Genomic DNA, 16,162 nt, shown 5'->3' with positions numbered 1-16,162 from the left:
GAGGAGTGAGTGTAATTATGAAGCCAAAGACAACGCGGCCCTTGCAGTGAAAGTTACTGGAGGGGGGCTGTGAGAGGAACGTCTAGCCTGGAGAAACTCGCTTCAGAGTTGCTTGAAGGCAGCACGAGCCTTGTGGAGGATTTGCCCTAGACGACCCTAAATTCATACACTTTGAGGGACTCACGAATGCTCACAATGAATTTATCCGAGAGACAGCAAAATCTAAAACCAGGAGGGAACTTCTCATCCTGCCACAATCAAGTCTGAACTTCTGCCCGTCTTCACACACTCTCTGCCCCCCCCTGATCTGGCAATAACCACAGCCACCTTTAGCCCACCCTGCCTCTAGGTCATACATCCCTCCCTTCTCCACCCCTCACCTTCAAGGGCAGCCACTGCCTTCACACAGCCGGGGCAAAGCGCCGCACGTCTGCAAGGCACAGGCTGCACCAGGGGCTCCCAGCCTGGCACGAGAGCAGAATATGCAAGAGAGCTGCACTGCGGACCGGGGACGAGACATCTGTCCTCGCTGGAGGAGAGCGGCGCTCGCCGCATTCTCCCTCTCCTCCCGCTGCATATGGCAAGCCCGTTCGAAACGGTGTCAATAAAGCGCGGTGGCAGGAAATGATTAAAACATGATACCGAACTCCTTGCAGCATAATAATGGAGATTTCATTAAAGGCTCATAAAGCAAAGGCACGCTGAGTATTCGGCAGCTCCAGACTAATTGCCCTCCTAGTAAATTTTCTGATGTTGTGACATTGCCCGGGCACAACACGAATGATGCGGGAGGGGTGAATAAATTAAAGTACTTATTTCATAGGGATTTACTTTGTACTTGTGCGTTTTTAACATCCAACATTATAGAAATAAGAATATTAATGAACAGTTGTGACTTACCTTATATAATGCAGATGTAGAGGCTGATCCAACAGCATATGCTACCCCGATAATTGAATCACCCTGGAAACCATCTGCATATGCCATCATTACGATTCCTGTGATTGCCATTATTGCTGCCACTATCTGCACAGACAAAGCAAAGCGACATAAAGCTCACTGCAGTTTCATTACACGGGAAGAGATTATCGCTGTGTGGGGTTTCAGTGAGTGTCACTAGCTGCTTTCTCTGACTTTCAGCCTTACCCGTTTCCCTTAAATAGGTGGTTAAGAACTGTTGGGAGAAGCGGAAAACATAATGAAAGGCATCCACTTGGGAGATATGACTCCAAGAAATCGTAAGACGTTGTGCTCAACTATACAAGAGGACAAATATTGAGCAAAGCCACCAATTTGACCAATTTGAATTGAAATCTAAGCACTGAAATGCAAATGTGTGTGTGTCCCTCATCTGAAGAGCCCAGACAGAGCTTCTAAGAAACTTCAAAGACAAACAACAGAACTAAGTATCTGCACCATGTCTGAAATCCCGGGTCTTGACTCCAAGGAACTCCAAGCAGTGTCAGGGATCCCTCCATACTTTGTTCCTTGAAAAACTCCTTCTCTCTGCCTAATTGCTCTAAGAAGGTAAATACAGAGTCTACATTTCAAAGGTGCTGAATAATTAACTTCCACAGACTTAAAGGAAAACGCATTTCCTCAGACCTGTGGAAAATTGCAGCTCCATTTCGGAAAGATTTTTATATAGATTTAAAAGGAATTACTGTGACATTAAACATTTTGTCGTTATAAAAAAGGTCGCTCATTACTAGAGCTCGGTGTAGAGCAGAGGAAGCACAACTGCAGATACCCAGGGTTGGCTGTTAGAGAATCACCAGCGGTATTTAAGGATTGGACACTTCTCTGTCATCAGATATCCATTAAATCACACAACTCCCCAGTGAGAAAGAGGAGGAGGGCTCTCCCCGTTCATACAAGCTAAGAAACAAATGCGGTTATCCTCGACGGTGTAACCCTGTGTGCCGCCCACAGGTCAGATTAAGCAGACGTGGCTCTGGGCCAACTTCAAGGCTGGCGTTTGAAATTCAGGTCCCCCCAGCCTAATGGCGAGGGCTGGGGTCCCATATATACCCACATCTCTCGGGTGTAATGCAAAGGTTCAATGAGATTTGGAAAAACCTCAGGAAGAGGGGACAAGGTGGCTTCCCTCCCCTTCCCTGAATAACAGCCTGGTGGTCAGGCCCCTCTGGAGAAGGGCTGAGTCCTTTCGTGCCCCCAGGACAGCCACCTGAGGACGTAGGACTTTCAGCTGCAGCCTATCGAGGCAGATAGGGGAGCACGTTGCATTTTTCAGGGCCTAAATGGAAACCTGGCCTCACTGCTTCAGTGAGTTTGGGTCCTGGGAGAGCTGACCCTCTGCTGCTCCCCCTGCAGCACTCGGGGCAGGGGTGGCACGGGACCACAAACCAGCACCCAAGATGCAGCAATGCTGACTTTGACCTCAAACCTATTTCTATCCAAGGACCTTTGAGTAAACTAAAGTTAAATTCTCTTAGAAGAATGAGTTTCAGTGGCATTTCAGGCTGCCCCCAGCCCCATCCAGCCTGGCCTTGGGCACTGCCAGGGATGGGGCAGCCACAGCTCCTCGGGGCAGGCTGCGCCAGGGCCTCACCGCCCTCACTGTGACGAATTTCTTCCTTATATCTAACCTAAACCTACATTCTTTAACTTAAAACTCTTACCCTTGTCCTATCATTACACTCCCTGATAGATGATGTAATAATTCTGTAATACTGCTGTTCCTCCTTACGGTTTATCCTAGCATACGAATACCACAAAGGCCCGGCCTGGAAGCAATGCAGAATTAGACCCAGGACCTTTCAGAAACCAGCACGACACCTCCTATTAGTCCTCAGAAGCCTCCCCCTTGCCCTGCTGCGCTGCGTGTCTGTTTTAATCTGAGGCTGCGTTATCCACCTTGCCTCGCACATGAATTCAGACGTAGCGTTTCAGCTGTCAGCTGCAATGCTTCAGCAGCAATATCTCAAGCAGTATCTCCCACAAGACAAAATAGAAAAGTCCGATAGTGATGCCCTTCTCCAAATGGAAAGGATGAAGATTTAACACCCGGACCCAGCAGGAGAACCCTTGCCTTGTGCTAGGGGCGAGGAGTAAATCCATCATCCCCGCGGGGAGATCCTTCCTGGTGGGAAAAACACCTCCCCTGTCTGACCACACCAAATTCAGAGAGACAGCTTCCTAATTTAATCAACGATTTAGAAAGCCAGCCGCCTTTTCCCCTGAAACAACTAAAATGATGGACACTATGGAGCATCATCTCATGAGATTTCAGATAAATATGAGCTGATATGGGAAAAGAGGGAGAACGTTATTTAAACTTCATGTTGGAAGCTCGTCCTGCAAATTACACATCACTGCATTAGCACAGTTGACCTCTGCCTAGCAATTGTGGCGTGTTTGCTTTAGAAACCTGCGAGCGCATCCTGCAGGCTCCTGTGAGCTGACGAGCAGCAGCAAGGTCACAAAGCAAAGCCGGCTGTTGTAGCTGACAGCTCGTTAAACGAAGCTTTTAATTAACAGAGGAGCGTAGTAACTTTCTTTTGGAGCCTCTTAGGTAAGGAATGAAATTAGCCTGCCTCTTTTTTTTTTTTTTTTTTTTTTTTTCCTGGAAGAGAGCTGTGCCAACTAACATTTAGTAAAGAACATTTGTTTTTCCACTTGGAGCATAGCAGAAAATGGGGTGCTGCAGTGAAGAGATCTGCCTCCGTGCTACAGACAACCTTCTTTTGGGGAAAACTGTCCCCAAAGCATTCTGCACCTACCTAATAAGCATTAATTCAGCTTAACAGATGAAACACAACCAAAGGCTCAAACATTGAGAACTTTTAAGCACACGGCTACAGCAAAGCATCATAAACCAGCAGAGCTATTCAAATACATGAAGTATTTTAAATATTTGTGCTCGCTCTGAGCTACAGCTGTCTGGACTTCCCCAAGTCCCAGTGTAACGTGGATACAGGCTGCCTTATTAATTCATGAGACATTCACAAGTGGCCAAGCAAACAGGGCTATGGTGTGGGCAGAGGCTGTGCCGCTTCCCTGGGCAGTGCAGTAGGTGCTCAGGGTGGCTAAGGGTCTACCTGCACTGAAGTTATGACTCTTTGCATTTTTATAGGTAAACAGCCACACACTCATTAATGTATACATCATTCTCATGCGTATATTCTTCCTCCGGTGTGAGTTTTTCTCTCTGTGGCTGGGTGCAGGCTCCTTCCCACACTACAGCATCCCTGCCAAGGGCACTGCAGAGCGCACACTCCAGGTAGCTCAAATGCAGCCAGGTGTGGAGCCCTTGAAGCCCTCCTGCAGCCAGCTGATGCTTCCACAAGCAAGTCTATGCTGCACCATAAGGCGGCTACCACGACAGGTTTGTCTTCAGACAGCCCACCTGAAAATCCAGCTCCCAGCAGCTGCTTTTCCAGGACTGGGGCGCCAGCAGGGAGCTGGCAACGCTGGCGATCTGCTGCAGAGCTGCTGAGCCGTCACGGCCGCTGGTTCTCGAGCCCAGGCAGCCGAAAGCTGCCTCAGGTACACGCACCGGCTGCTTCCCCACCACGATGCGCTGCAGACATGCCCTGCGGCTCCACGGCCCTGCCAGAGCTGCTGGGAGCTGAGCTCCTTTGAAAAAAACCTGGCTGTGCTCCTGGCTGCCGAGTGCTTCTGTACAAACACTGGCTCGGAGTATATCATTACCCTTATTTCTTCTCGTCCCCTCGCTGTCCAAATAACCTAATTACACCTGCTGTCTGAGAGCCTGAGATGCATTCAAAACACATGAGGCTGGATCCGTGCTGCTTTGTCGTATTTCAGTTCTCAAAACACTTTCCTGCGTGGTTATTAACATCATTAAGTGTTATTCTGGCAGGAGGGCTGCTGGAAAACGCTGCTAATTGCCCTTCCAAGCACGCTGCATACAGAATCTGCCAGTTAGCAGCAAAAACGGTTTCTTTTACGTGCAGGATTTGCTCTTCACTTCTTCTGCCAGGATTTTTTGTACAAACCTCGCAGTGTTTAGAGCATTAATACCAATGCATATTTATAGCAACTTCTTTTCAGTCAGTGAAAAATGGCTAATAACTGAGGATAGCTTTAGTATTTTTTACCAGAGTGTTTTTTTTGTTTTTTTTTTTTTAAGAGAGTGGGCTAGGGAAATACAATAGTTGTGTTTGCTCTTCTAGAAAGAAGCTGATTTAGACAAAAACAGTAGCTTAAAAGGTACAAAATTTCCTATTTTTTCTGCAGGGCTCAGTAGCACCTTGCACAAGTGAGTAATAACAGCAGGAGGCTGAGATGATCAAGGGACGGGGAGGGAAGTACAGCCTCAGAAGTTACTGCTCCTGTTAACTGCTGTAGAGAGGAACTGAGCATTTCAAACCCTGCTTATTCTTTGAGTTAGCCATCAGCATGAGGGTAGGTCACACTCATCTGATGTTTTCACGTTTTATGAAATAAATATACAGATGTCTGGCTTTAGCACCGTAAGGTGAAATGTCCGTGTCCTTACCTTCAAGGAAACCACGGCTTGGGTCTATGAAACACCAGGGAACCTCCTTCACTTTGTCTGGTCTGGTTTTGAGTTGACCCTGGTGGGACACGGACCCTCCAGTGAGCCCGTCCAACAACCCCCTGCCAGCAGATCCCCACCCAAAGGAGAGCTTGCTCGTGTGACGACGCGCAGGGGTTTGATGCTCAGCCTCCATGCCGTGACCAACCACCCGGCCAGTCCCGTCCCGCTGGGAGACCCAAGGAACTGTTTTCCTTTAAATAGTTCCCTCTTCTGCTCCCAAAGGCCAAGCACAGTGCTCTGCTCAGCAGGCTACATCGGCTGCCCGTGAGTCAGGATGCCTTGTCCTTTCCTTTCTGAGCCCCTCTACCTCACTATTAACCAAAAATGTTGGTGTCTTTGTCATTTTTCATAAAAGCCCATTTGGATGAGATCCCGATCCATCATGCTTTCCACAGAACTTACATCCAACTGCCCCTCTGGTCCTGGGCATCAAACCTGCCCCAAGGAGTCCCTAATTAAGTTCAAGGCCCTTGGCAGGTCGGTCAGGATTGTAGCCAACGAGACCATGAGGCCGTGGATCATTTCAGTGGGACAACCTGCATGAGCAGAAACAGCAGAAGGGGCATACCTAGTCCTCAGCCAAGATATAAAGGCAACAAGTTAAATTGCTGGCTACTAGGACATTTGGGTACATAAAATCACAGGAAACACGCCTGCTCTTCCCCAGGTCCATGCACACATAATTTTGCTTGAGTTCTTTTTTTGTTTGTTTGTTTGTTTTTCAAGAGTAAAACATTTCCATATGACTGACAGTGTGTCCTGTAAGGCTTTAATGAAAAACACACCCTCATGCAAAGCAGCTGCTGTCACTTTTAAACCCCATTTGGCACATGTATGGAGGGGTATGCATGTGTAAAATGTAACAGGATGGCATAAGAAAATATGCTACTTATTGAAAAAAAAATACCTATTCAAAGAACTAATAAGATTGCTTTGGTTAGAACCTAAGCATTTATCATTAAGTTTAAAATAAAACTGAGTGTTCTTCAGCACTGTAACCCAAGACAGAACAGTTTTATAAGAATTTGGAAGTCCTCCTATTGTAATTAATCTAATTACACTTAGTTGTAACTGCTAAGTTTGTATTACCTCTGGAGTCTGACATCTCTAACTGATCTTAAGGCTCAGGTTCGCATCATTAATCGAAATGAGAAATGGTTTCATGGTATATGCATACCATAATGCAGCAGCACTATGGTAGCACAATAGCTTATGGATTTAAGGGTAGGTATGAAAACAAGAGAGGTGAAAATCAGGCATGTCATTACCCTTGCTCCCATGAACCTGTCTTTCAGCACGATCCAAGAAAGCAAGAAGACAAAAGCTTTGTTACAACAGAACAGGGCAGAGACGTCTGTGGCTGTCAGCTTCTTTAAAGCCAGTAAATACAAGTAGTTAGTCAAAGTCCACAGAATAGAAAAGGGAGCAGTCCTTTTAAGAAAGAGTTTCAGCGTCAAACCGTCTTCACCAAAAATCCGACTGCATTCCCTAAGGAAAGAAAAGAGTTTAAAGCTCAGCTAGAATTGTGCTTAGCATTCACTCCAGCACAGCAGACATTCATTAGACTTTTATCACACTCGATTAAGTGCTTTTCTTAACTACTCTGCACACCCCTAAGAAAGTATTGGTTAATTCACATAGAGCAAATAACCTACATTTTTCTCAAACAGCAGTTTCCCAAATAGAAAAGAAGTAACTTACCTGGAATAATCACACTGTGTGCAACAATGATCCCAGGGCCTCGCTCACATAAATGAAGGTTATCTATAAAACACTGACAGTTCTCAGCTTCTGCCTCCAAGGCCGTGAACACGACGATTATAACTGCAATTTTTTTTTTCTTCAGCTTGACAAATTTTCTCTCGCTTTACTCTGAAACCTGCTTTTATTTTTATTTAAATATATTCTAGTCTACGGCCAAGCAAGCTTTGAGAATCGCCCGGGATGCTCAGAAGCCCTGCCAGCCACATCGCCGCAGGGGGACAGGCACCCACCGCAAGTGGGGCTGAGCTGATGGGGCCGAGTCTGGGGAAAGAAAGGAAAGGGGAAGGGAAGGGTGTTTTACAGCTGCATTTTATTGTAGAGGGAAAAGTTGTGTGCACTTAAAGACTTCTCTTTGTGGATCCAATTGCAAAAAGCCCTCTAGCACAAACTAGAGCTGTGTGTCACACACGACTTGGGCGAGCTGTTTGCTTCTTAGGATTTCAAGAAACAGAAGTGTCAGCTCGGAAGACTGCCCACCTCTACCTTACCCAACTGCGAAGGCCAATTTTTAGCAAATCCATTGTCTGTGTGCTTGGTTAAAGGGATTCCTCGAGATACCATGGTACGATTCAGTTCTTGACTTCAGTGCAGGCTCGCTGGCATGTCTGTATAAAACAGGGGTTGTCCCACACGGGAACGCGTCACAAAACCAAAATGCCAGGGGAGCAAACCAAGGTACGATCAAACCACATCATTACGAGGCAACATTAAGGGACTCGTTGAAATCCCACGAGGCCTCAGGGCCCCAAAGTGTTCACAGCCAAACATGGCTGTGGTTGGAAAATTCCTAAAATACCAACTACGTGGAACTAACGAGCAACTTCAAAGAATGCATTGCAAAACAGAGCCAAAAGCACTTGAGGGTTTTGGTGGTGGTGGTGGTGTTTGTTTGTTTGTTTGTTTTTGAGGTGGGAGGATAATCATTATCCAGTTTTGAGCTTTCTTTTATAGACAGAGTTGTTTTCAGGTGTCCTAAACCACTTTTCCTAAATTTGGGGAGTTGAACTGTTGAATTTTTTTTATTTTTTTGCTATTACAAATAGAAATCATCTCATTTTCAGGAAAGCTGAATAATAACATCTACGTAACAAGTAAGATGAGCTATGTCTTACTTAATAACTACTCATTCCCTGCTGCCACTAAAATGACCCAAGATACAACGCAGTCATTTTTGGTAACAGTAAGTTCCTTTCTCAAACTCTGTACTGGTGTGGGCAACAAGCTAATGCTCAGGCAGGTGGATCTGCAGATTATCTCCTTCACTCTGTCTGACCTAGCCTTTCTCAGAAGTCAGCCCTTTTCCTATAGGTCTGAACACGGAAAAAGAACGGCTAGTGGTGTGTACCATTTACCTGGGATGCAAAGCAAATTAAGCGCAGCAAACAAATTAATGCCTAAGTTTGAACGTAGGCTGTTGTGCCACTCATTTCCACTGGAGTTAAATGCCATGAAACTCCTTGTCTGAGAACGGACCCACTGGTAGCAGAGACGTGAATGTTTTGTTGGCTTGCAGATGTTTAAAAGTTGATGTTTAAAAGATGTTTTTCTCCCCATGAGACTTAGGTAAATGCAGAGATGATTCTGAGCTCAGACAGATGGCCTCTGACCTGGATGCACCATACCTGTGCTAGCATTACATGACACCAGGGCTGGTGTTCACTGTCTTGTCAAGAACAGATCTGAATTGTGAGCTCTAGACTTGTACGGAGCCTGATGTCCAAACCAGTGGGAATTCCGCATCGATTTAGAAGCACGATCGGATCGTTACATGGTTGTAAATCCAACCTGACTCAGACGCTGTCAGGATCTGTCTTAGAGGGAACAAACTTGTGCTATAGTAAAAGAGAGAGGTGCTTGGGCTGCTTGCAATAACGCAGGGCACAATTCACTATCCCAAAAGCAACAGCAAAATCATCCGAGCACGTCACTGTGGCACAGTCTGCAAGGCAGCAGCACAAGCTCTTCTAAAAATGTGCCATGGGAAATTATATCCCTGTAATCCCTGTGCCTGGCAAGGTGAGGCACTGAGAGCGGGCAGATAAAAGGGACCGGCAGCTGTAGCTGCAGGCCGGCTGGGCCAGAGTTATGCACGAGACGCTGGGAATATGCCCAGCACTTCTGCTTGTCTGTCCGTGGGGAGGGCAGGAGGCTTCCAAAAGTCAAAAAGGGGTGCTGGAGGGGGGAGATGCCAGAACGGGTCAGGTTTTCTTGTCCTGTAGATCTCCAGGATGTCTGCACCCTGACGAACTCCGAGCAGAGCCAGGAGGATGGGGTCCAAAGTGCCCTGACTGTGAATGCTTGGAAGGAGGAAGCCTCGGCAAGTTTTGTATTATTCTGGGTTGGGCTCTCTGGGCTGGTCAGCTATCTGGCATGGACAGCTGTGGCACTGCCAAACACGTCGCTTCTCTCTGAGTTCTCAGAAGCAGTGGGAGGGATGAACACAAATTCACAACTAGGAAAAGAAATCTGGAAAAGCTTCATATGCCCCAGGCAATGAACTGTTCAAGTACATCAAGGAGCCTTCATCACACACAGGAGAAAGCAATGACCAGACAGAACAGAGGCCAGTGATTCAGTGGTTCCTCATCTGTCAGCTAAAAGAAGAAGGAAAAAAAAAAAAAAAAAAAAAGCAGCAAAAATTTGTGGCAGGGTCGTGCTGAGCAAGACAGAGACCAGATGAACTCACCTCTGTGCCCAGGAGAGCTCCGAGTGCCCGATGAATAATGCTCAGCGAGTGAGGAGATGGGACGAATACTTTATTTCCCCATCCATGTCTACAGGAGATTGCCTCGGCCTTTGTGAAGGCTGGCTGCTCAGTGGTTAACTCAGCCTCTTTGGCATGCAACTAAAATTAAACTTGCAGAAGTCATCAGGACCTGACAGTGATTAAAACCCTGCGCTCAGGGGAGAGGGCTCGGCAGATCCCTCCTTGATACAGATATCTGCAGGCTGTTGACTTAAAGGCAGAGACAGATCTAAGGGCAGCTGACCCTGAAACTATGACACAAACTATTTCCAAATGCACAAGAAGTCTATTTAAAACCTGCCCTCTAACACAAATAGCTCCTTTTATTTGCAGGTAGCCCTCAGCCATCAGCTCTGGGCAGCGTGCCATGCTCTCAGGAATTACAGCACCTCAGGCAGACGTGTAGCTTTGCCTCTGGCACCCACCGAACAGCTTGCACCACCTCGTCGTTATTCTGATGCCAGAGCCTGCAGAAGAATAGGTTTATTCACCCCTGACGCACGGCAGACTCTGGAGTGCAATGCAGCAGCTGGTTTTAAAACAGCTTATAGAAAAAACAGAGCTAACAGACGCTACCTGGGGTAACATGAATACGAGGAATGTAATTACCGCATCCAGAGTAATACTTGGCAGGGCCGCCAGTGACATTAGGGCAGCGAGAAGCACTGCAAGACCTTTTGTCAGCACGAGTTGTTTCCGTGTCGTTCGGTCCTTCTATCCCAATGCTGGCACCTGTGCACTAAAATGTCTTCTAGCTCCGTCTCAGGAGATGGACACCGCAGTAGTGGTGGTTTAACAAATGTTGAATTGTCTTCCAGGAATGACCGAGTTCTCATTTTGTGTCTTGTCTAAACATAAAGAAAGAGCTCAGTTTTGTGTGAACCTCTCACACAAGTCACCTCTGGCTCCAGAAGCACAGGATTGCTGTCTCCCAACAGGAATGGCCCAAGGGAAGCCCTGGTTTTGTGCTGCTGGTCTTCCTCCCTACCATTGACCCATTTGGGGCAGCTTCAGGAAATACAGATCCTCATGTCTCCTCTGGAAAGACCTTCGCAGTGAAGATCTAGAGTTGAATGCTATTCTAGAAGTGGCTGAGGAAGCTGGGACGAGCTACTGCTGCAACATCGATGGAGACATTTGTAGATGACAAACTTGCAGATGGCAGAAGACAGCAAACATCAGCCACTTTGGGCTCTATTTAGCTTAAGTGAGGCTCACATCTTGTTGTCCTTCTTCCTAGAAAACCAGCTCTTCCCAACATGCTCATCTTTCCTCAAACCCACACCAACAACACCCTTCCTTGAAGGCTGCATAGCACCTGGCATTACAGCAAGCTATATTCTGGCAGAAAGCCGTCCTACATTACAGAGTTTGTCCTTGAGAAACCAAGACAGGGCACAGGGAGGCAAAATTTCCTGACATTGAAAATATCTTCCACCTAACCCCAGCCATAACTCTATCAGGGCCCTACGCCAAGCCTGTGAAGTGCTTTCTGCTGTAGTAAATATCAGCAGGGTTAAAATTTCCACTGCTGAGCTTCAGGACTTCTTGTTCATGGCTATTGCAAGGACTCTCACATTTCAAGATCTACATTATGTGGGACATACCTGTTATCTACAACACTGGGAAGAGACAAAGAGCTGTGTTTTCCACCTGAAGATAACTAAGATACTTCACAGAAATGCAGCAGGGAGGTAATAACTGTGAGTTAGTTTTTGAGACCACAAAATTTAATCTCTAAGGTAACGTATGAGAGGTAAGAAGCACACAATTTACAGTCTCAAGATTATAGCCTTTCAGAAAGCCAATGTAAAGCTGAAGACAGACTTCTATCCTTCCAAGCAGGATTTATTCGTTGAGCCATAAAAAGTAACAATGGCCCTATACAGCTTTACCAGCCTGGGGCAGCACTCTGCAAGTCACTAGCATGATCACTGGTCTCTGCCAAGATACCTCGACATTGTTTGTTCAGATCCACTGGGAATATCTGCTGGACAAAATGTCATATGTCTTTAAAGCTCATAGTGAGTAACTACATCCTCCAGAAGCACAAACACAAATTTCCTCTGGACTCTGAGGCAGGCCTGGAATCGTTACAGGACAGGCTTTACCGGCAGGAATTGGCTACTCACTCCACAGAAATAAAACCACCAAATGAAGCAACAAGACACCTTTGTAAACGTAATAATAATAATAATAATAATAATAATAATAATAATAATAATAAACAGTAGCAGGAACAGTATCAAAACCACAAAACAAGTAGTTATGCAAGCAATTGGTCTAGTTGGAAAACAACCCTGCTGTGGGTAGGAGGCTGGGTTACATGACCTCCACAGATCCTTTCCAAACTAAATCTTTCTATAACTCTGTGGATTTAAATACCACAGATGATGCTTTTCAATTCTTTAAGTCATCCGAAAACCAAGCAGTCATCCTGAAGAGATTTCCATTCCCGTATCTAAGCAGACAGAGTTTGGCTTGTCAAGTCATAGCGCAGCACAGACCAAGTATACTGGTCCCCATGATGAAGTCAGTACTTGCCAGCAGTTATTTGCCAGATCCTCCCTGGGATCTGCATTCCCAATACATCTGGAATGGGAAATACTCTGGGAACACGCCTCACCACCGGCCCATCAGCTCTAGCACTGGTCTCTTCTTTGCACACATTCACAAACCAGCTTCACATCTGTGAGCAGAAATTCCTCTGGGCATGTAAGCATGTGTCCTCAAATTTAACAGCTGAACTCTTAGCAGCTTGGGAAATGTATCTGTTATTTAAGCATGCTTTTATTATGCACTGCCACGAATGTTTGGACCAAAACTTCGTTCTGATGGGTATGTAATCAACCAACCAACTGCTGAGGATCTATCTGCAGGGATATTTATTCTCACCTTGTTCCTTATTTGCTCTGCATTTGTTATTACTTTACCCCATACCCAGAAGCCAAGCTGACAGTGTTAATGTTCTCACAAATACTCCAGAAAGAATCTCAATGAAAGCATCATTAACGTACAAAGCACCAGGGTTTTCAGAGAAGCAGTTAATTAAGTGCAACTGTTCAATTTTAGCCACGCTGATTTGACAGAAATGATAATTTAGGGCCAAATTACATCTCAGATCCTGGCAAAAGCAGCCGAGGGAAGACTTTGGCCCTGCTACACTCCAGCTCTGACAGTCACAAATCCAATTCCCTGAGTGCTCAATGACAGACCTTCAGTACCTTGCAGAACACACAATTCTGTTGGAGGCAGTAAGATTGTTTTCAAAGCAAGTCTACACTGGAGTAACAGAAATGGGTCCCAGCTCAAAACTGTCCTGTGAATACCTTCCTTCCATGGGCAAGGCATGTTATACCTTGGCACATTGAATTTAGCTCCATCCTTTAAAGCAGCTTCTATTTCAGTGTCAGATCAGTAGAGTAATGGAAGTAGAGGAGGTAGTTAACTTTTACTAGAGTAAAGTTAACTGCCCCAGAAGGTGGTGGCACTTCCAAGCCCCAAGAACAGGTTAGATATGGCTTTGTTAAGTACTGGCCAGGGTGGAGGTGAGCCAGCTTGGTCCTGATGCAGTGCTGGTGGTGGGACTGGATGCCTTCTTTGGGTCCCCCGAAAGAAGGCTGCCTTCTAAAAAGAAATGGGCATTTATACATCTCCACCCCTGCAGACTAATATTATAGCCAATACTGCAGACTCCTACAGTCTTTGCAGCTGAGGCTGAGTTCAATTGCAACTTGCAGCCATGGAAAGCCTGGGGTCAGAGAGCCATTCCTCTCGAAATAGAGAGGAAAAGCTATTTCCATGTGGAGGTTTACAGAACTTAGCCTTCACATCCTTTCCTCACCATGAGTTGTTTTGGTTGCACTTTGTACTGCCATTCTGTCATAAATGGGCCAGGACAGGTTAATTAATGGTGAGTGGAAGCCTGATCCAGACGGGAACACAAAATGTAGAGATCTTAGATAACGGCAAGATTATAGGCAAATTACTGACCTTTCCAACTCAATAAAAAGCCCTCTAAAATCAATTACCCATTTATTCAAGAATATATCACTCATCTGTTAGCCTTTTGTAAGATATTTATGAATGAGATTTTCAGCAGCATGACCTTCAAGCTGTCTTCTGACACCACGGGTCAAACTGAGAAGAGCAGCGATTTCAGTCCACAGAAATCAGGCTGCTTAAAGTGATATTGCCACGATAAAGCCTACCTGATTTTTTTGATTGGAGACTGCTTCTCCTGTGCAGTTGCAAGGTGCCCAGAATAATAAATGGGAAACACCATAATGTTCCAGTTTGTTGAGAACCAAGTCATGAAAAAAGGACAGTCAAAGGTCTCGTACGTGATTTTGACAAACTGCGTGGTCCCGACCCAGGAGGAAGAGACGGACAAAATGATCAGAAATCTCCAGATAAGCTTAAGGAACGTGGATGTGCAAGACTGGCATCGTGTCTGTCCCTCAGCTTCTTGGCTGCTGCTCTCTGTGTGCGTTTGTGTTCCTTCTTCTCCTGGATTATAAAATAAAAAACAATAAAAAAAAAAAAACACAGAAAAAGAGAAGAGTTGCACACATAATGCATTCAAAACAATTCTTAGCAAAATCTCCCCTTCCGATACAGACACAAACCATCCCCTGCCTTCTCTCTGTAATTCCCGCATGCCTGACAAACACTTAAATCCTGCTCAGAAATACTTCAGTAATACTATCTTCAAGGTGATAGGAACAAAATATAAACACAGCACAGAGGCCTGAGGTACCAGCATTACAGCTAAGCTGTTTCCACTGTTTGCTTTATCAGCCCTTCTTTCGTTCTGTCAGCCAAACCCCTAGAATAGAGCTCCATCTCTTGGAGCCAGCTACATTATAAAGTCAATTACTGTGCATGTTTGCAACATAAAAGCTATCTGAGCCTGTGCATCTGAAGCCAGAAACAAGTTCTTATTATTCAAGATTTTAACTCAAAAATCACTTTTCTATCTGCAGGCTGAGAGGTGAAAAAGAAACAGTCTGGTGGCTCTATATTCCAAAGCAGAGAAAGGTTTTTTTTTCAGTCAAGCTTGAGTATTTACACTTTTGAAGTTAAAAAATGAAACTGGACAAAACCGAAGCTTGGCAAGCCTGGAAATAAACCGCTAAAGATAACCCAGGAGGAATTGGAAAGTTGTCACTTTCTATTTTAATGCAGTACCTTTCAGACCTAATCTGCAGATCACTGGAAACAGAACTGTGGACTGCGTAGCGAATTACTCTCACTGGCAAATGACTTGCTCTCCAGACATACCTTCCAGAGAGGCAGCCCATGAATCCTATTCTGATTTCAGATCCCAGCTGAAAACAACTGATCCAACGGCACTGGATGCTGAGCAGCAGTCACACCTGATTTATTTAGGTCCACGTGCTCATGCGGCAGCGATGAGCTCCAACCATTTACCACATTAGAACACATCGCGTTGGTTTGATACAAGAAACTGGAGTTCCTTCTAAAAATCATGACCGGCAGCTATCCTCAACTATTACTAGCCACATCGACACCTGACGTGATATAGCGTAAGAAACAATCTAATTGTTGATGTTAAGGGGAGCCATAGATCTACTGCAGTGAAAGCACACACTCTTAAATGTGAGAAAGGTGCAATTCAAAATCAGATTTGACTTTCCTTTTATACTACTGTTTCTGCTACAGCCATAAAGAAACATAAAAGTGAGGTTCCAAGTTATTAAATTAGACCTACTTCACATGTAAAACTTATTCCTCATAACAGGGAGTACATTTGTAACCAAAAATTTGCCTACTTTGGACACGAAGCTTTTTGTAATTGCAATTGTATGGTGCATTTTTTTTTCCCCAAAACTAATGAGCATTTAGCTGCTCCACTGTTTACTGGTGAATCAAGAATTTAAATAAAATTACAGGTTTATTAAAAACATGCAGAGGATAATCAGACAGAGTTCTGAATAGAACAGCATCATTTTAGCATTCTCTTTGGCTACTGAGAGAAAATAGGTATTTTTATAGTACTAATAATGACTGGCATCTTCTATTAAGAAGTAAATTACAGTTTATTTGCAAGTTAGAATGGCTTAGAAAGAATATATTTCATA

The 16,162-nt window shown here is 45.1% G+C and overlaps 1 protein-coding gene across 14 annotated transcripts in view; it reads right to left on the bottom strand.

The window, feature by feature from the left end:
* Positions 1-16,162, bottom strand: part of SLC35F4 (solute carrier family 35 member F4) — a 108,738-nt gene that overhangs the window by 3,263 nt on the left and 89,313 nt on the right. For 11 of the 14 annotated variants that reach the window (XM_080593493.1, XM_080593499.1, XM_080593500.1 and 8 more), the window contains 3 exons: positions 14,270-14,567; positions 6,817-7,036; positions 901-1,026 (listed from right to left, as the gene is read on the bottom strand). In XM_080593493.1, the coding sequence (XP_080449619.1) occupies positions 901-1,026; positions 6,817-7,036; positions 14,270-14,567 (644 nt within the window). Of the gene's footprint in view, positions 1-900; positions 7,037-7,249; positions 14,568-16,162 lie in introns of those variants that run through there. The other 3 variants (XM_080593497.1, XM_080593498.1, XM_080593496.1) reach the window with 3 other exon arrangements.

The sequence above is a fragment of the Anser brachyrhynchus genome (assembly GCF_964034855.1).
Source record: "Anser brachyrhynchus genome assembly, chromosome: 5".
Taxonomy (NCBI): Eukaryota; Metazoa; Chordata; class Aves; order Anseriformes; family Anatidae; genus Anser; species Anser brachyrhynchus.
Note: the sequence above shows the minus strand (reverse complement) of the source record. Positions and strands in the feature narration are given on the sequence as shown.